General features: G+C 31.4%; 3 protein-coding genes across 11 annotated transcripts in view; all 3 read right to left on the bottom strand.

Annotated features, from left to right (window-relative positions):
- Positions 1-583: 583 nt before the first annotated feature.
- On the bottom strand, positions 584-4711 carry LOC143198890 (ADP,ATP carrier protein 2). The gene is made up of 5 exons (XM_076408502.1): positions 4408-4711; positions 2493-2574; positions 2256-2435; positions 1531-1765; positions 584-1457 (listed from the first exon to the last, which is right to left on the bottom strand). The coding sequence occupies exons 1-5, from the start codon at positions 4565-4567 to the stop codon at positions 1212-1214; spliced, it is 903 nt and encodes a 300-aa protein (XP_076264617.1). The 5' UTR covers positions 4568-4711; the 3' UTR covers positions 584-1211.
- Positions 4712-11124: 6413 nt separating this feature from the next.
- LOC143198883 (uncharacterized) lies at positions 11125-17074 on the bottom strand. Of its 2 annotated transcripts, none has more exons than XM_076408489.1 (8): positions 16913-17074; positions 16537-16749; positions 14912-15147; positions 13606-13693; positions 13389-13550; positions 12465-12728; positions 11463-11546; positions 11125-11409 (listed from the first exon to the last, which is right to left on the bottom strand). In XM_076408489.1, exons 1-8 carry the CDS (start codon positions 16982-16984, stop codon positions 11386-11388), a joined length of 1143 nt encoding a protein of 380 aa, XP_076264604.1. In that variant the 5' UTR covers positions 16985-17074; the 3' UTR covers positions 11125-11385. The 2 variants fall into 2 exon arrangements, with proteins under 2 accessions (XP_076264604.1, XP_076264605.1); XM_076408490.1 differs by having other exon boundaries at positions 16814-16946.
- A 1325-nt stretch (positions 17075-18399) lies between these two features.
- The window catches only part of Evi5 (Ecotropic viral integration site 5), a 131299-nt gene continuing 128195 nt past the window's right edge, over positions 18400-21503 (bottom strand). For 7 of the 8 annotated variants that reach the window (XM_076408414.1, XM_076408417.1, XM_076408416.1 and 4 more), the window contains 3 exons: positions 21238-21501; positions 20647-20748; positions 18400-19704 (listed from right to left, as the gene is read on the bottom strand). In XM_076408414.1, the coding sequence (XP_076264529.1) occupies positions 19486-19704; positions 20647-20748; positions 21238-21501 (585 nt within the window). In that variant the 3' untranslated portion in view covers positions 18400-19485. Of the gene's footprint in view, positions 19705-20394; positions 20445-20646; positions 20749-21237; positions 21502-21503 lie in introns of all 8 variants that reach the window. The other variant, XM_076408418.1, reaches the window with a different exon arrangement.

The following is a 21503-nucleotide window of genomic DNA, read 5'->3' as shown; positions in this document are numbered from 1 at the left end:
TATCCATTTTTTCACTATAACCAATGTTGGTTTACTCAAAATACTATAATTCACAAACTAATTATCCAACAACTGTCAAATTTATACACGCATCTTTTGAGGGTTAGAGCTAACTAAAAAACACAGGGATTTAATTCTAGTAACGCCATCTATATCAGGCCGGGAACCATTCTATTGATCTGTTATTGTACCCTGTATTTGGCTGAGTTATATTTAAGATAATATAAAATGTTCCATATTCATTACTTCATTCAACTTTGTATATTTAAAGTTTTGTCTTAAATCTGTGATATTACATTTCAATGTATTGTCATTAAACATTCTAATAATTCTCATTTGAAATATTTAAAATGTAAATTTTACATATATTTAAATAAAATATATTTTTAAACTTATTGCATTTTTATTTTTACTACTGCTATTATTATTAATATGTTTTACTTTATTAATATTTTTAAATGAACGCTAACTTGTTCCAAGGTAATACATATAACCAAGTATGACTATAGAACAATACACCAAACCAAAGTAGTCTAATTTTTATGAACCTCAAGACGGGGATGGGTGTAATAAAAGAATTAAAAAATTTTCATTTTAATTTATTCTCTACCACCCAGTACTGGTGATAAATAATAAAACAATAATAACCAACATTTTTGTAACATTTGATCCTAGTTACGTTCGTGTTGTTACGTGTACGATATTTCGGTCCGCGTTTGACAATACTTTTACAATTCTTAAATAACCTACGGGAGCAATTTTGTATACGCCAGAAAACGTCACTTTAAAATAAACCTACTTGCATTGCGCTTTCATTCTATTACCTTTTTGCATATTTACTGACAAAACCAAAATTGTATAAATAAATTAATTTATATCTAAATTTATTTACAACTCATCATGATCACCATATCCCCCCCCCCAACTTATTATTGAATGAAACAAATTTTAAAAAGTCGTCATAATACCATCGAGGAGACTTCCTTCGATGGTTCCTCGATGGTACAACGTTCATAGTTCAACGTACAAAGATAGTTCAAACTTTTTGTTTTGACGACTTTTGACATTATATAAATGGGGGGTGATATAATGGGCATAATGAAAGTCTTAAAATAAATTTACCTAAGCGGGTGTCTCCGTAAAGATATACCCGCTGACTGAACTGATGGAGTGTTAGAAAAGAATAATGCGCGATACAATACAACTTGTTCTTAAACGATAAGGTTCTTAATTTCGTCGTAAAGTACCAGTACGATGGCACCTCCGGTACCTCTGAGGACGTTAGAGAAGGCTCCCTTGAAGAAGGCCGCAGTACCTTCTTGTTTGGCGATAGTAACCCAGCAATGTGCTGTGCTCTTGTAGACGATCTCGCTCTTGGCACGTCCAGACTGCATCATCATACGTCTACGAACTGTGTCGAATGGATAAGAAATGATACCAGCAACAGTGGTAACAGTCTGAAATTCAATAAAACACCATTAAATTCAGTTTATCACACCGGCGTTATGTAACAACAATAGCAAAACCTACCTGTGCAATAGCCCAAGAAATGAGAAGTGGAGTGTTCTTGGGATCGGGTAAGATACCTTTAGCGGTATCATAGAATCCGAAGAAAGCAGCTCTGTAGATAATAATACCTTGAACAGATACACCAAAACCTCTGTAAAGACCGCCAAGACCGTCAGACTTGAAGATTTTTACTAGGCAGTTGCCCAATCCAGAGAATTCACGTTCACCAGCGGCTTTACCAACGTCAGCGGCCAACCTAAAATTTGACATATTTTATTACCCGTATACATTAAGAAACACATCATTTCTCAATGAATTGCTGTGTTCTTAAATACAGTTCAATATACAATATGTTAACACAAAACATAACATCGCACTGTTTGTTTGTAACAATGTAACAATTGTTGACATTTGCATAAAATAATTAAACATAAAACTTGACCCTGATCATTTGAATGTAAGTAATTATGTCTTTTGCGGAAAGACACCACTTCAATATGTTTATGTTGCCCTCAGTCTAAGTTGGCTTAAGTTTAATGTCAAATTGTTTTGGCTAGTGCAATATTTTGAATCAGTCTGTCTAGGTGGTCTATTAGATAATCGTATTTTGTGTTCATGATTTATAATTGTAGGACTTAAAATTAGTTTGTGAATCAAGGCCAACTAAATTTAATTGTTGCCAGTTAACTTTATGGCATGACTTCTCTTTTATTATTTACACCGCTTTATGTAAGTATAATGATTACCTGGTTCTGGCAAAATCAAGAGGGTAGACGAAACACAAGGATGTGGCACCAGCAGCACCACCAGAAGCCAAATTACCCAAAAAGTATCTCCAGAATTGTGTTTTCTTGTCAACACCGCTCAAGAAAATTTGTTTGTACTTGTCTTTAAACGCAAAGTTCAAAGCCTGGGTGGGAAAGTATCTGTAGAAATGAATAAAATTACAATGGAATATTGAGAATCATATGAACTAAATATACCTGATTACGTTTGCGGTGTTACCACGCCAGTAAGCTAATACACCTTGTTCTTTTGGAATACGGACAAAGCAATCAATCATACCTATAAAAAAATAATTTAATTATACAATTAGCAACATATACATATTTGACATATTTCTTTTTTACATTATAAAAAAGATATTATTACAATATGTAAGTTATTATGTACATTATATGTTCATATTCAATATGTATATATTAAGTAATTTATTGTGGAAATGGTAATAGTTATATCTACTATATATAAACAAAATATATGCAATATATATCTACCGAAAACTAAAAAAAATGATACTGTCCTATTCCGGAAAGGTATAAATTTCCATAAAATGTATTATTAGCTTATCTTATTAAAATGAGAAGGAAACTATTGTTTCTTGAAATAATGTTAGTAATACAAATATTACTAACATACAAATAATACGAAATTACTGTATATCATTATTTAATAATAACTAACCATAGGACTTTTAATTTAAATAACAATCATTAAGCCTATAACAATTTTTTAAATTTCGGGAGATTTCTTCTACCAACACTAAAAACAGGATTAACAATAAATACTGAAAATATTGTTTAGTCCTTTTGCATAATTTACAAACATTTTTTTCCGTCTAGATCATATAAAAATTATGTATGACATCATATCATATGATATAGGATAATATCATCGATATATAGAATAAATAAAACTGCACCACAATGTTGTAGGCTCTCCAAAAATGTACAATATGTGAAGATTTAATACACACCAGTTTACTAACTGTTTAGCTTTCCATCAGCGATATGATAAATAACAAATACACATTATTAACTTTTTTCTAAATAAATATTAAACTAATTCGTTCAATTGACCCCAATGATTTTCGTTGATAGTACCATTATATATCGCTTTTCCACGTTGACCTCCTTTCTTAAAAATCTCACACCTTCATCGAAAATAATTAATATAGAAATAGTGAAGATAGTAAATCTCATTTTTGAAAAAAGGAACGCTCATTTTATATAACATTGATAGTGACGAATAACGTCATAATTGGTTGTGCATTTGGCAACATCCTACGGTGTCGCTTGTATCGATCACACCCCAGGAAAGTGTCATGTGCGACGTTGCCAAACATCTGTTTTGTTCCATTTCTAGTTTTTCCCATTTTTCAGTTTGTTGAACGCTATTGTAGGCCGATAAAAAGAGTTGGATTGCACGTAACATTTACGAAGGGTTCCGAGATATACTTATCATTATCACAAGAGACAGTTATAAGACAAAAGGTTACCACGTGGTCGATGTACCATACGATTCTACCCTTTTTATACGATAAATTCCAAATGACTGTTTTTGTACTAAATATTTTATACTGAAGTTTTAGAAAAAAAATACAATAACGGATACAATACAGCAGGTCAACGCGGCAACATTGCCTTTCTATAAGTAGCGGCCACGCGTTAGAACAAGACGCAAAAAAACACGATTTTCTGGCAAAAAATGAAAATAGGTCGGTGCAACAGCTAAATCAGGTCAGACGTTGAGTAATCGATTAAATCGAGCCTGGAAAAGATTATAAACTAGCGAGAACCAATATGTTAATGACGTGGAGACCTTGATTTTACAGCAACACACGTCACGAGGTTAAGTTGATGGTGATCATAAAATGGCCACTTTCGATACATCGACGTTTCAGAGAAATGAAAGAAAGAAGCACTCGATGTAACGCCGTTTTAGGGGAAATCAACTGAGTAAAAAATTCAAATCACTCCGGGGGAAAAAGCTCACGGTTTAGTACGCACCCAACTCGTTATGTAACCACGTTATTGGGCGTCAAAATATCCCCTTAAATCACCGCTCGAAAGGTAGGCTCGCGACGCTGAAGACGAAGAATATAGTAAAATCTCTTACCCTTATAACGCTGATCCTCGGGGATTTGCTTCGAAATGTGTTGGACCTGGAGGAGCAGTTTCACACGTTCGATGGGGGCAACGCATGTTTTGGAAACGGCAGCTGAGATACCTCCGGCGAGGAAATCTTTCATGAAGGCAACTGGATCGGCGAGAGACATTTTGTTCGGTTTTTTCTTATTACTTTAGGTTCTGAACGAAGGGTATGTCGAACAACGACTATGTCCAGGTGTATACGGACCGCGCACTGACTTGCAAGTGAACGAGGATCGCGCAAGGCGTTGAGAGGCGCCAGTCATGTGGCGGAACCCGGGCCATGACGAGATTGCTGCGCGCGCAATATCACTGACGACAGAGAGTGCCCAGTGGCGCAGCTAGCGTTTTCCGCCGATAATGAATCAACCGAATTTCCATGTCTCTTTCAAAGATTCTGTATGAATCGAACTTGAGTTTCTATCCAGAATGTGCCCCGTCTTTACATGAATCAATATACAATGATAGTTGGTTATTCCTTTTGCAGGTGGTTCCGAGAAAAAATCGAAGATCGACGTATTTTTATGTTGCCAACTTTTGGTGCTATTTTGTCATAATGTTGTCAAAATAGTATTTGGGGCTATTCTTATGTTTTAATCCAATGATTAAAGGACAGTTTTCAGAAATCTGACCTAAAGTGACAATACGATTTAATCACATTATATTATTAAACTCTCTAATGTTTTAAATTTAAAAACCAATGCCAAACTTAATTTTTCGTTTATTTTAACTCCCCCAACAAAATACTAATATAAATAAAACAATGAAACATATAATAACCTGCCAATGTACGTCACCAAAATTTATAATGCAACGTTGCCGCACCAAATATAAATTTTCTTTTATTTTGACTCAAAATACTGTTGTAAAAAAAAGATAACGAAACAAAGATAATGTTATAATATATAATTAATTTTAACATTATACCTAATGCATAATTATTGAAGGACTTAAACTACATTTAATTAAACAGCTGCAATAGTTTGTAGGTTAGAGTTGTTTTATTATACTTACATTGACATATGACAACGGTGTCGATCAGTACCAATACAAATCGAATGTTATATACCGATTTGATTACATGTTCGGACGCATTACAAAATTTCTATTTACCTAGAATAATTCTAATTAGTAAAGTGAAAAAGAAAAATGCGAGTTTAAAAGATATTTTATATTTTTACAAATTGAATTCTATACGTTCGACGATGTAGATGACGTGCAGTCGCTGTTTTATTGGAAATACCATAACAATGCAAGTCGTTCTTTATTTCGGATCCATCTGTAATCTTCCATTTGCATGGTATGGTTGTTTCCCACATGCCAGTATCAAACCCCAACACCTTATTCTGGATTTATTTTGGCTTGGATATCTTTTATCTCTTGATGTTGGTCATTTTGAGAAAGTTAGGCCATCTTACACTGCCAGAGACTTTCCAAACATCAACAGATAAAGTCAACAGATAAAATATTGGTAAATTCTCTTTTCTCTAGAGATTTGGAGAATTAGACAACTGATCACAAGAAGCAGATATTGTTGAAGATCATGCAGAGCAAAATGTCACATAGACACCGCGTAAATATAAAAACATCTCTACAAATTTACAGTAGTATAGATCCTAAATGGAAAAACAAATCAAAACAAAAAAGTTCCAAACGGAACTGCAATAAAAAAAACAATAATTCAATGAGAAGTGTAAAAAAGTATAAAGAGAAATGTTTTTTTACTCTTTGTGATTCCACAATCGGCCCTATAGGCAATAAGTATTTCTTATGTCTATATTATATATATTCATTAAGCGAAGAGAGGAAATATAAAGTAATGAAAATTTATTATATCAGAAGTTTAATACAAAATCAGTGTCAGTACAATAACAGTTTACAGTTGTTCGATAAGGGCTACTTTACAATATAATACCTTCCTGGGAACTTCGGCTACTACCTGAAAACTTTCTTATTGTTTTCTTTGAAACCATCTGCTATTCGTTATCCGTTTAGATGATTTTTGTCGGCAGATGGCTCTAGTCATATTTTATGACGTCATCACATGAAAGGCGCTATTAAGATACTCTATTTCATGTTATTTATGGCATTACAAAATTATGAATTTATTAAGGTTGATTTTTCTCAATTTATCATTCAAAGAAAATGTATTGTGCACACCACTGGCAGAAAATTAAATTAACTTTAATTTAAAATAATTTAGGTAAAAATTACCAAACTATAATGATTTAAAGGGCCTTACTGAACAATACCGGTTCAAACAAAACTATAGTCTATTAAAAGCGATTTCTGAACAATTTTGCCCATTGTATCATAGGTAACTAGTAAAATCTACAGAGAATCTATGAAGATATTATTAAACCGTTAAATTAAAATTGAATACTCAATAAATTGAGTCATTACATAACCCTACTTTTATGTAACATTTTCCGAGCTGTCAGTGAAGAGTTAATTTTTTAAATAATAATGGAGTATTTCGACGGGTTCAATTTTAATCACGTGCTTGCTCCGTACGTTTCGTACTTATTTTTATCTCGTATCTGTTTGGACAAAGTTTAACTTGTGGCATTGAAATTTTAAACACAAAAAGATTAAAAATGTGTTATATAAGGGCTGAATTAATTTTGTTCAATTTATAATTTTTTTTTCTAGGAGCTATTTTTTAATTTTCCTATGAAAAATATCATTTATATTCTCTTTAGTAAGTATTACAAAGAGTTGCTTGTTAAAATATATATTACATAATAAGGTTAGTATTTTCATTTGTTGAATAAAATATATACAATACATATTAACGCATTCTTATCTCATATTTGACAATTAGTTTTAATAATTAAATTAGTGATAAAATAGTAACCATTACAGTTTATGCTGTTTTACAGTAATTCTTATAAATGTCAGTGGTTGGATTATATAATGTAGAAACAACAGTTAAGGAATTTGGGCATTGTTTTTCTATTTAAATGTATTAATATTGCAATGTGTTCTATAAATAAAATAATTAGTAGGTTTTTAACCGTAACAACATCAAATTTGTTATAGTAATTGTAATTTTAAATAAATTACATTATATCATATTAATTATTGAAGATATTTAATTATGTTCATTAGTTCATTAATTATGTTAGTAGAGTACTTTCAATAGTCCTATACATTATTTACTAGAATGTTTATTACTATAAAGAATACTTTTTAATATTTATATAATTGATAACAACAGGAAAAATCATGATATCAATTAATAGTCAAAAGTTTCTCACTTTTTTTTATGTAAGTCTACCTTCAAATGTTTTCACTTTGATTTATGTCCAATAGGATATTAATAGAAATCTGATTACGTAGCCATTGGCAGAGCCTTACGACATTGAGCTTTACCCCTAGAATCATTGATTCTCCTTTAATATAGTCAGCTGATCAAACGTAGCGCGTGTACCAACTTTACTTGTCGTTACTATATATACTTTAACGTTATTCGTATGGCATGCGAACTGTTGTTACGGTTGATGTGAATTGTTTTTTTTATCGTATTCCAAGTCTAGTCTATTATCCATTCACGGAATATATGGATACGTTGCGTAAATTTAACTCGATTTCCCAGAAAAGAGCAATGTCTCTGCCTGTATCGTTATCATTATAGTTGCTTTGTTATTGCACAACACAGAATATTCCGTTATCAGAGTTTTTTCTCGCATATCAATGGGTGATTTGAGAGTGTCTGTAAAATAAAATGTGAGTGCAATATCATCAATCTTCGTACGAACAGCGACGATATAAAAATGGCAATGATAAGAGTACGATAGCCAGGTTTTTTTCTTTCCTATCTGGTATGTGGTGTTTTGTGTTAATACTTTCTCGGCGTTTGATAATATTTATTGTAACAATTGAAAACACCTAATGCAGGCGTTTGTTATCTCGTCGCCCTTGGAAATAATATCGTTCATGCCTCATCATTCGTCATGATTAACGTATTTGTATGTCTAAAATCGAAATTTGAAACATATCTATTTGTTTCTTTTTCTCATTTTTCTTTGTACTTGTCAGGCTTATTAGTGATTTTTTAATAAAATTTTAATTTAAATGTTCCTATACTAGGCTAATATTAAAGTATGAATCAATATATATTTTTAATTAGTCATTTGTAAACTATATTATTTTTTAATGCTGATTTTGGTGTTTAAAAAGAACACTGATGGTACTCACAAACATTCATGTACAATTATGTATGATGATGATTTTATTAAAAAGTCTTTTGTCAGAATTTTTCTTGAAAAAGTTCGTCAGTTCAGATACGTCAGTGATCTTTAGTCTAGCCGACAATAATCCGTCATATTTGGCAAGTCAACTGTCACCATAGAAAACTGCGACTGCCATATATATGCTTAGTACAATCTTAATTTACAAATTAATTTATTACTACTGTTCTGTTGTACCTGTATTAATACACAAGCAAAGCGAGTACGGAATTAATATATCAGTATGTATTTCCCAAATTAAAATAAAACTAAATTACTTAAGCTAAAGTTAATATACTTATACACTAAACAAGTTCGTGTGGTTTGGTTCGCTTCAATCTTCTGATTTTAGCGAACCAATTGCCTGTTATCCAGTTGCTGTGATTCAACAATCTTATTTAAGGTGAAATTTTGGATCACTTCGATTTTCAATCATTATATATATATATATATATATATATATATATATATATATATATTTAATTTTGAGGTCATAGTGGAGCTCTTCGTTAGTTACGTAGCGACAAGCATTGGTAATTAATCGTAGAACTTTGTTTTGGGTGCGTTAGATTACTAGTTTGTTTGATGTTTTAGTGCAACCCCATATTTGCACCCCATAGGTCCAAATTGGCTTTATGATTGACTGATGAACCAATCTCTTTGATTTTAGGTGAAGTTGAGGGTATCTTCCAAGTAACCAATACAGTTGTTTGACTTTCAGTCTAATCTACTCTGCTTTTTGTTTAACATGATGTTTCCAATTTAACTTACAATCAAGATATATTCGAAGGTATTTAGCTCATTCTGCTTGAGGAATTGGGCATCTGTCAAGTGATATAATTAGGTTTTTGTCATTTCACCGCAACGCAAAATTAACATGGACAGATTTGGATCTATTAAGCAGTATTTTCCAGTATCTAGTCCATTTATAGACCTTGTTGACTGCTACTTGTACTTTTTCTACAGCATTAGACAGAGATACATCTTTTGCCATGAGAACTGTGTCGTCGGCTAATGTTTCAAGTAGTGTTTCTTTTGTTGTGATATAATCAGTATACAGCAAATACAGGAGTGGTCTCAAGACACTACCCTACGGAACTAACATGATTATTGCTCTAGGTAGCAGCTCTTTCAATAACCCATTGAAGAAATCAGTTTCGTTTCTAATAGTATACTTTTTCATCGTTCGTCGAATTCATTCATTTCAATCATTTTTAATAGGCGGTTCTCTAATAATTGGTCTAAATTTTCGAGTTGTTTAAATCTCCATAGCCAATAATCTTTGTTTGCTTCTGCGATTAGTTCACTTTCATAATTTTCTTTTTTTATTCATTTGTTACAGAAATTTCACTAAAGTTTAATGTTTAAGTTGGTTTAATAAGGTCAATATTTGCGATGTATATTTTAAATGTAATAAATATGAAAAAAATATAGGGATAAAAAATGATTCGTCTACGCTAACAATACAACACATTCTTTTTTCAAGTACGATTAATCAATGCAAATTTCGTCAGGATCTCAGTTGTAAGTTATATAAAAAGATCCATTAGATTAAGATAAGTCAAAGAATTATTTCTTAAGAATCCTATTCAAGGTCATTCTCTATACGACGCTGTAACACCTCCGAATTTTGACAATCGATTTTGTTAGCCGAAAACTAGAACTAGTTCATGGCTTATAAGTCAAGTTGACCTAGAAAATCAGAGAGGACGCCTAATCGGCATTATACCATTTTTATCTAGTTAAGTAGTAATTTTCTAACTTGTTGTATCTAACTGAATATATCTAACGGTGTCAAAATATTGTATAAATTTGAAAAAAAGCATCATTATAAACAAGATACCTAATGGAGTAAATAACAAAAAACACACACGCATTTAGTAATTGTAAAACGTTTATGAAATCTTTTTTTGGACGATATCCAGACATGTGAAATTATGTTTCGTATAATACGCATCGCAAAATAAACTTATTTCGTAAGAGCATGCATTTATTACGGTATGTTGAAATTAAAAATCTTTTTATTTTCAGTGCTAACATACATTAACCGTTAATCGACTATGTATGCTATTTTTTAGAGACATGGAATAAGCTTATTTTAGAGGAAAATTAATGAATTGGCGTATTAAACTGAATGATATGCAAAATATATGCAACTTAATAATCGTTACAATATATATGATGTATTTATACACCGACGTTGAGATTGTTTACCTTGTTATTTGCAAATACAAACTAATAAATGCGAAAAATCAGTAATTCCTAACTTATACTTCAAGTTGAACCTACAGAAAATGAAAAGGGCGCCATCTATATCAAGTAGTTATTGATTAACTTTCAAATTAAACGATTTTCATGTCATAATATGGTATCAGCGCTGTTCTACGACTTTAGAGATATAGCTTTAGAATATGCAGCTTATATTCATTCATTCACTAAAATAAAACAATACATTTTAATTGGTAACTGTCAATAAAAATATATTTATTTTGTTCTATAATACACAGGATTTACTATAATGGCACTGATTGGACTGTTTTTATATTATGTTTCGACTGAATACTGTTTACAGCCTACAATCAATTTTAAGTACAAATAATGGGTACGATGGTCAATCGAATATCTTTCATTTTAAATTAATGTGGTTCTCTCTTAATTTAATTATTGAGTTTGTATATTTAATCCATCACATGGTATCACAGTCAATATATCATTTAAGTTTTTTTTAACCTATTGATCTGAAAAAAATATGTTACTATGATCTACAATGGTTTTCTTAATGACACCTCACCTCTTCTTCTAAATTATTTTTAGTTTCTTCCAAGCTTTCAACAGGATTTTGTTGTTTCGTCATATCGGATTCTAATGATTCATTCTGAAAATAAATAACAGAACACGCTTAGAAATTTTTTTTGCTACATTTTTATAAAACCTCACTCAACAAATCCTAGACTATATAGTACCTTCTAATTTTCGTAAACCTAACCCAGAAGCCCTAGCTTTCAAACAATTAGTGTCAAAATTTCATGAATTAGGTCTTGTTAGATTTCAAAATAATATGTCAAAAAGGATTTGAAATAATTTTGAACGAATTGAGCTTGTAATTGTTTTGTCATCCACGATATAGTCTAGATGTGGCTAACAACGACTAACAAGTCAATTGAAAAGTCCCCGGACTACCTTAGTTAAACACATTTTTTTGGCAAAATTAGTGCTTTTTATTCAACATAATTCCCTTCAAGGGTGATACACTGATTATAGCGACCCTCCAACTCTTCGATACCATTTTTGTAGTACGATTTGTCCTTTGCTTCAAAATAGGCCTCCGTTTCGGCGATCACCTCTTCATTCGACGAAAATTTCTTCCCAGCGAGCATTTTTTTAGATCTGCAAACAGGAAATAGTCGCTGGGGGCCAGATCTGAAGAATACTGGTACAGATCTGGTGGATGATGAAGCAATTCAAAGCCCAACTCATTGATTTTTGCCGTCGTTTTCACTGACTTGTGACAAGGTGTACTGTCTTGGTGAAGCAACACTTTCTTTTTCTTCAAATAAATGGATTTCATTCTAGTAGCGCCATCTATGTTTCAGGCCGGAAACTTTTCAATTGACCTGTTACTGATTATTTGCAGACTTTTAGGATATAATGATTTTAAAAACAAAACTAAAAGAACATTGGGTCAGCCAATGCTCTTCGTACTGATTGAAGTACTTTTGAAGTTGTTTTATTAGAAACAAAGGATTTTAAGTGGTGTTTTATAAAAACAATCTTCTTCATCGAAGAATCTTACCAAATTTTGCAGCTCGGTTATTTTCTCTTCGATTTGGCCTATTGCTAAATCTTTTTCCTCTATACTCTCCTGTATATTACCTAGTTGTTTGTTCATCTTCTCGGCCAATTTATTATATTTATCCTTCAAGTTCTGAATCTTTTGATTGGTCTCGAATTCTCTCAACCAAATGCTCCTTCTTACTTCTCTCAGTTGCAATTTTAACTCTTCGTTGGATTTAATCTTTTTATCACAATCATCTTTTTGGTCTTCCAATTTCTTTAACTAAAAAAAAACAAGTTAATTATAAATGAACATAGAAATTAGAATATCATATAAATCGAATTAATCAAATAGTTGGACTAGAAATACACTGGTAGACAAAATATTGCTTTTTGCCTTAATTTATAGAGCGTTAAGACGCGATTTCTTAGAAAATTAACATATCACCTCAGATGTATATTTACTCAGAATCCATATAGATTGAGAGATATAACTATAAACAGAAGAAGAGACCGAAAGGGCCACTCTAGCAGTCATTTGTTACAGACTACATTGAAAGGACACTAATATTACTAATAATAGAATGTATAATGTGTTAGATATTGACACAGTGTCCAGTCAGCTTCGAAGGGACACTGGTTGGATATTGATCTACTCAAAACTATCTAATTTAATAGTTAGGTTAGACTGGTTGTTTACATTTATACTTCGTAATTTCACCAATGGATATAGATGATCAAAATACATGCAAGCATTTAATAACAATATGCAAAAAACAAAAAACCAAGATCGTTACAGACTGATCACTCAGCTATGACAGTCGTGACCTGCTTAAACAAGATAAACCGATCAAGAGAGCCTCTGTAAACGTCGTTCAGTTTTAGTCAGCAAAACAGGACTTTTTTCTTCGGAATTCGGAGGTAAATAGTTCAAAAACATTACCTGTTGTTTCAAACGACCAATTTCATCGAGAGCATCTGATATTATCGTCAGCAATCGCTCGTCTTCTTCAATTATAGCTTCGTAAATCTTATTCTTCTTTCGTAGTGAGTCTTTGTTGATTTCGACGACCTTTCCTTGAACTTGTTCTTGCGCATCCCTTATCTACAAGCGTCTGAGTCATTTATATAAATTAACTTTTGTTAATGTAAGAACTTACGAGTCGTCTCTCTTCCAGATCGTATTTAATTGTAGCGATATCTCTCTTCAACTTGTCAAATTCCAGGTTAACGTCAGCTTCCCTTAACCTACAATAAGTAGAAAAATGTTATAAATAATGGTAGTCTTACTCCTTAATCCTTCTAATAAAACAGCCGACGCACGTCATCGACACCGTCGAACGTACTGCCAAATACAGCTTAAGAAAACGTAAAATCTTTCTCTTGCTATCTCATTTTATTAATTAGCATGACTTTAGTTAAAAAGAGACAGAATGAAGTCTGATGCATTGTGTTGGTACTGCTCGACACTGTTGTCATACATAAATATAAATATAATAAAATAACCCTAACCTACAAACTATTGTGGGTGTTTAATTAACTGTAGTAAGTCATTCAGTTATTATGCATTAGTTGTACTATAACGTTGTGAAATAAATTATATTTTTATAATGTTATTTTTGCTTCATTATTTTATTTACATTAGTATTTTGTTGTCAGATTATCAGAAATCAAAATAACCGAAAACTTGGCAACGTTGAATTATAAATTAATTAAAATTTTATTGGAAGGACTATAACATAGTTGTGGCGCCTCGTTGGTTTTCGCCAAATTTCGGCAGTTTCCGCCTTATTTTACAACGTTGCCATTTACAAGCAATCCAGAAACAGAATCCAAACGCCAGAATGCCGCCATTTTTGTTTTTGCACCGAAGCTAGGAGATCTCTACTATCACTGGCATATTTATATTGAACATAAATGTATTATTTATATTTTCTAGTTGCCTCATTGTATGTTATTCTCAGTTTATGGTTATTTTACATATACTGTTATGTTAATCCTCCTTATGTGTGTTGCCTTTATGCAGAAATCATGAAAGCACACCCAAGCAGGACTAAGGCAAGGAAGGAGGTTTTAAGCCCTATCCTATTTATATTAAGGAATGAAATATAATAGAGACGTAATATAAAATACGAAATGATGATGTAATAATAATAAATGATAGACCTGCATAATAAATGAAATAATGTCTCAAAAAAGTCGAGGGTGTAACAAAGACGAGAATCAGTGGAAGAATACGTAGAAACGAGAAACATATGTCACAACTTATTTTAAGTTGAAATTTATTTATCAGCGCCACCTGTCAAGAGACGAGGCAAAATAATAGTCTTTCTTAACAAGGCTACACTCTATATATATTATACGATTTGTTTGGAAATTAATACAATTTAATCTAATGCTGGTATTCATGTATATAAAAAGATATAAAAACGACAAGGAATGATTTGTGGTATTTTTGGAGCTTACCTAGCCGCTAAAAATTCATCCTGCCATTGGTTGACGCCCTTATGGAAAACGTTTTTCGTCTTCTCCACGTCATACTCCAGTGCGGTCAGATGCTCGTGTAGATTCTGCAAGATGTCGTCGCTTTCTGCTATTCTCAGCTTCGTCTTAACCAACATATCGTGTAAACATTCGGTAACATTTGACTTAAAATCCAATTGTTCCTTAATCGGCCTCAACTCTTCTTTCAGCTGATTAATCTAAAACGCGTTTGTTTGTTTTTTATTTGCAATAAGAAATAAATCACTAAAGGAACATTGAAATTGGGGATATTGGACGCCGAGACAAATATCGATATTTTAAAAAATATTGGCGTAGACATCACTTACTTATGTTGTTCAAAACGTACGATAGACACATTAAACTAATAAGAAGAATTAAAAATGCCTGAGTATGAATTACGATAATTTAAAAGCGATATTGTCAACGGAAAAGTTCAAAGACAGATCAAAAAAGGAAAACGAAGAAAATTAGAACAATCGGTAACATATTGCAAAGCTAATGACAAATTTGTATGTACCCGTAAGTTACCAAAAGTAATTCATACAAGTCCATAATAATTATTATTATAATTTTTTAATAAGTTAATGTTCTTGTAATTACAGGTCATTATCATTTTGTGAAATACAACGATATTGATTAACACAAAGCAATAAAACTGCAGTAGGATGATTGAATTTTAAATAGTAATTATATATTATTGTGCTGCTGTTGAGTAAATAATAATTAATAAGCAGATGTTTCTTTTGTACTTTACCCACAATAATCGGTTAATAATATTCACCCATAAATCATGCACTAAAATTAAAATTAAGAATATTCTGTGGATATTAGTGTAAAAAAATTTGATCACTACCTACCAAAGAATAAAAAATCATTTGCCTGGGTATAAAAAAAGTACTATTAAATATTAAATTAGTAGGCGTTGACCAATTTAATACTTGACATTTTTTATGTATAAGAATCTGGTTATTAGAACAGTTGTTTTGCTTTAATTAAAATTATTAAATTAATATATCAAGGTAATGTCTGGATTAAAAGAATTTCAACATAAAAATTCACTTAATTAATATACGACATGTTTGGAAATATTATTTCAATTATCATTTCGTTAGTGATTATGGACAATTATAACATGGGAACTTTGATGACTCAGTACACTTGTCACAATGGGATATTTCATTACTGAAAATAATAATTTATTTTAAGTTACGAGAATTGTTGTTTAACTTACAAATCAAAATAACATATTTTAATTGGTTTGATTTGATTTTTTAAAAAACGAAGGACATGAAATGCAAATATTATTTTGTGACTCATGAGTAATTTTTATAATATTATTATGACATTATTATTACTTTTTAAACATATAAAAATAATATGATTAGAATTGGAATGAACAGAAATTTAAAGGCAGTAAAATTGATTGTTTTTTTCGAATATAAAAAAAGATTAAATGATTGTGTCATATTATGTAGTTCATACACAAAAATGATGTATATTATTATTTTTATCTTAAATGTATTTATTGTTATAACAATGTTATCTTTATCATATTTTTTAAAAATCCTTTAGACAATTTAACTTACGGATTCAATTTGCTCCTTACAAATCTGTAATTTCTGAGACTGTATCAAGTTAGCGCGTCTTTCTTTTTGGAGTTGTTCCATAAGATTGTTCAGCTCGTTCTTTTCATTGATGATCTCGATCTCGTTGCTGGTAAACTTCCCTTTAAGTTCTTCATTTTCTTTTTCTAGTTTCTTCAGTTTTTCCTTTAAATCCGCGTTGTTTTTTCTCGCTTTCTATAAAATAATAAAACACCCATTTTTATTTGACTCTCATTTCGCCGCGATTTTGTATATGCACCTCCAATAAGCCTTGTTTATACTCTAGCTCGTTCATGATACATCAACACATGAAAAAACTCGCGTGGAATTTCCGTACTGTTAAGTAACAAAGACCTACCTCTAATTCGACGCGCTCATCTCTCTCTTTTTCCAGTGCTATCAGGTATGCGTTTTCGACTAATTTAAACATGACGTGGTTGACCAATTCTGGTTACCTTATACGATAAATGGCCGCCAATGAGTGTGGCAGGTGAGTAGCGTTGCACAGGAAAAAAAGGTGTTATCAGACCGATAAGAGGCATGTTTTATTTTAATTTATCTGGCGATAAGAGTTGTTTTATTGGAAAGGTTTTTGTTGTGATATAATACAGAGTGTGGCGGAAAGTAGTTGCATTGTAAACGCGTAAATCGAGAAAACTATCATTAGTATAGCGTGTAAAACTTTGATGCATCTTCGAAGGAAAGTGTTCATAAACTAAAACAATTTTTTAGATTAGGCTATAAACGTAGATGTAGCACGGGGCGCTGTGATTGGGTCAACAGTTGCTTAGGCTGGAATCCCGTATTTATCTTTTTAATGTATTTTTGTACCTGTTAAATTTCCTCGAATTTAGACATTACCAAAGGATGTACTTAAATGGTTTTTCTAGTCTATAGACATATACGTTTTATGGAATCAGAATGTTTCTATATTTTTTTTATAAAATGCTTATTAATTAAAAATAAACTAAATTAATAGGTAACATTGTGAATATGTTAAAGAGGTTGCGGACTTGTTTTTATTGTTCAAGCCCTCGTATAAAACTAAAAAATATTATATAGTTTTGATTAGTAAGAATATGAAATAGTAACTAACTACAAACAATTTTTGAGGAGTAGAAAGAAATAATTGGAATATAAAAAATCACAAGGGTCACATAAAAGTATGCATTATATATAAATTGAAAAGTTCTATTTGAGATAACATGTCTACATGACATGATAACTAATACGAAAAATATAAAAAATTTAACAAAGGTCTTTTTATATACATTTTAAAGTATCCTTTTACCAATTATGGGTTTATCTGGACTGGACCTACAGTTTAAGGTGGGCTCCGAACCACGGTTCTCAGCATTAAAGCCTACCGACTGACGAATGACCAACTTTAGAAATCATCCGGTCTTACCCAGCCTAGTTACTGGCGTGACTGGAAAAAAAATGCTGCTGCTCAATTTTTATTATTGATTACCATCATCATTGAGGGTGGCTATGAAAAATATAATTTATACTTATAGTTGACTAACGTAAAAGTTGTCAAAGTAAGTAATTAATATATTTTCGCTCATTTCATGATTATTCAAAAATCGAGCATCCAAAATTTTATATTAATTTGAAAAAATTTGTCAAAATTAAATAAATCATTATCAATCATAATCAGTTGTTATGATATCTATTTCCATAGCATTCTTGATATGTTCTCATAAAAGGATATCTTTCTTATTTAAATCATATACAAGAAATATTTTGGTATCTCTTGAGTTTTGTTGCAACCACACATCCTCCAAATACCTACAGTAGAATATATCGATAAATTTGGTTGCAATATAAATAAAAAAAACAACCTCTGAAATATTTCTTTATTAATATAGTAAAAAAAATTATACATTAAATAATATTAATAACTTAAAACAATCAATATAAGAAATAATTAACATTGCTAAAATAAAATACTACGCAACAAAAAGCTAATGGAACTAAAAAATAAATTAAAAGCGAACAATTCGCTGGTTATAAATAAAATGTACTAATAACACATTAACAAAATGATTCGACCACACCCAGAACTTCACTTACTACTTTACAATTTTCTATTTTTTTTTGTTGTTCGAGTATTTAACATCAAATAAAATAAGTGGAATGTTACAAATTAAAAAATATAAATATATATCTCAAAAAAAAAACAGTTAAAATATATTTAAAAATGATTTAATCACATTTAGAACTACTTGTGTTATGATTTTTAATTTTTTCCCTAAGGTTTTCTTTAATGAATCCTAAATACAACTTTAGAGTCTGGATTATCTTCAAAACATCCTAAAAGTCCTGAAACCGTCCAGACGTGGCAATATTCTTGGATCGTTTAAATATTACAGCCAAATATTTTTAATACTTAGAGTTAACGTAGATATATTTTTAAAAAATCTACTTCAACACTTCTTCTTATACCTACTTGACTAATATTAGTTCGTATTTATTTTTGGCGTCAATAATGTCTTGTGCCTATTAAGTGTTCAAAACAAACCTCATTATTTAAGTACAAATCAAATATCTGCTATACTGGATGATGAAAATATAATAAAACATCTACTGCACTGTAATAAGTAAACTAATTTTAAAACGTAAAAATACTGTTAATAAAAATACAGACAACACGATTGTTAATATACCACAGATATAATTTCTCTGGATTTAACTCTAATTTTTAGCACTAAGTTCATTGTTTCAATATTAATATGATAAATCATTCAAAAACTAACAGTTACCATTACAAACCCTGATTTCAATTCATTATGATATTTACACTCATATACCCTTTATTTCAGAGTCATTATTCGATAAATATCGGTATGTCCCCTTGTTAACAATTAAGATATATTCCAATCGTGTTTTTCTTGTTTTTTTTTTTTACGCGAGTCGACTCGATATTGGTCAAATGGTTGTTTTGTTAGTGGCGGCTTCTTTTTCCGCCATGTCGGCAAATGTTGTCTCGGGAGGTTCAGTGGGAGAAACGGGAGCGATGGTGAGATGGAGGGAAGGGTCGTCAACTCTGAACTTGCTGTCATCGTCGGTGCTATCGATTGATGGCGATCGGTCGGACTGGTGGGGAGTGGATCCGTTTCTGATGGATCGACGTTCGAGTCTTATTACCTATGAAAACAATGCGTCATTTACTCATTCAGGATGTTATAAACGTGTAGTTTATGTTCCAGAAGAATCTGTTCACAACATACACTAACAGAGAAGAGTTACAGGTTTTTAAGTTAAGTTAAATAAAAACATGCTATAGTTTTACCATATCAATTTTCATGCATCTATATATGTATACAAATAAGCTACATTTTCACAAATTAATAATAAAAGTGTATGGAGCCTTATTTACTCACATACATTTTTGCTACTATAATATTTTTAATACCACATATAAGCTGAAAGAAAAAGTAATTACTAACTGAAACAAAATAAAGTATGCTACACCATATCATATAAAATGCACTATTATTAATTCCAATTATCATACTTTATTTCAAATTAGTCAATATCTTTTGGGCCTTTGTAACGTATATACCTTAATTTTACACAAAATTACATACAATTCTTGAATTAATACTCCGATTCTTATATTGCATAAATACCTTGTTATAATTAACATAGAAAACCGTTTTATCTATCCAAAGCCATCTTTGTATTTACATTTGATTTTTGTACTTTTCATTGACCTAATTTGAACTTAGAGACTACAGTTAACACCATCACAACTGATACAAAAAGAAAACGTTTGCAGAAAGCGACTAAGCAACACGATTTACGTTAACTAAGTCGGGATGGATACAAACTTACTCGAGCCACTTCCACGGCTCAATCTCCGGACTGGTGATCGGCGTGGGGAACTAAATAAACGTCAATAATCGATTACTGTGACTGTTAGACTGGGCTAGGATCGTCGGCAGGACCATTTCGGGGTCCGTTTTCGCGTATTTGTTAGCATTATTTACAAAATATACAATGATTAATTTGTTATTGAGTAGCGGTAAAGCAAGTGCTGTTATATTTAAACAATATCGTGTTTTTAAATACTGTATTATACTATACCTCAGCTTGCAAGTCCGCTACTTTATCTTGCAATTCGCGGACTCGATCACTATCATCCATTGAATGAATTCTGAGTTCGCCTTCAGTAGCAATTTCTTGGCTCTAAAATATTTTAAAAAATATATTAAAACAATGAAACGTGAATTAGAGTATTATTTTTATGTGTATTCTAATATGTTGTTAGTTATTGATGGGCATATAAATAATTGGGTGGATGCGCCTACATGTGACGTCCTCATGTATATATGGTTGCATAAGTCGATGTTAAAGTAGTTTCCTGTAAATTGTAATGAACGCTACGGCAGATGCTCATGTTAAAGCTACCAGAATGAAGATCCAGCCATCTTGATTCATGCTATGTTGGGGCTTTAACCGAGTTGTTTGTAAAAATAAATAGAGAGCGACTCAGTTGAATCCAGTGTTTTAATTGCCCAAAGACCTTGTTTGTTCCCTTGTTTTTCCACCTTGTTTCCTTGTTTGTTACATGCTACTCAATTATCAATTGCCAATATCTCAATACTAAATCCTTCTTTAGGAGCCAACTAATGAAGCCTTTTTAATTTCAAAAGCTATCAATATTTTAGTTCTTACCTTAAGTTCAAGTTGACTGATCTTTTGTGTCAATTCGGCCACTGCTTGTGTTTTTTCAGCGTCACTGATACGTGCCTTCATCAACTCATCTTGCATCTTACTTTCCAAGTCAGAGTACCGACGTTGTTCCTCTAATAACCTAGCGGCAGCTTCGCGATCCCGAGTTTCGGCTTCCTCCAGAGCCTCGCGCTGTTTCTTGATTTCCTCGTCCTGTCGACGCAGTTGGTTGGTACTTACTTGTACTTGCGTTTCTAGCTCCATAACCT

The sequence above is a fragment of the Rhynchophorus ferrugineus genome, unplaced genomic scaffold, assembly GCF_030347505.1.
Source record: "Rhynchophorus ferrugineus isolate W39M unplaced genomic scaffold, kcgeb_rfMv2 rfM6, whole genome shotgun sequence".
Lineage (NCBI taxonomy): Eukaryota > Metazoa > Arthropoda > Insecta > Coleoptera > Curculionidae > Rhynchophorus > Rhynchophorus ferrugineus.
Note: the sequence above shows the minus strand (reverse complement) of the source record. Positions and strands in the feature narration are given on the sequence as shown.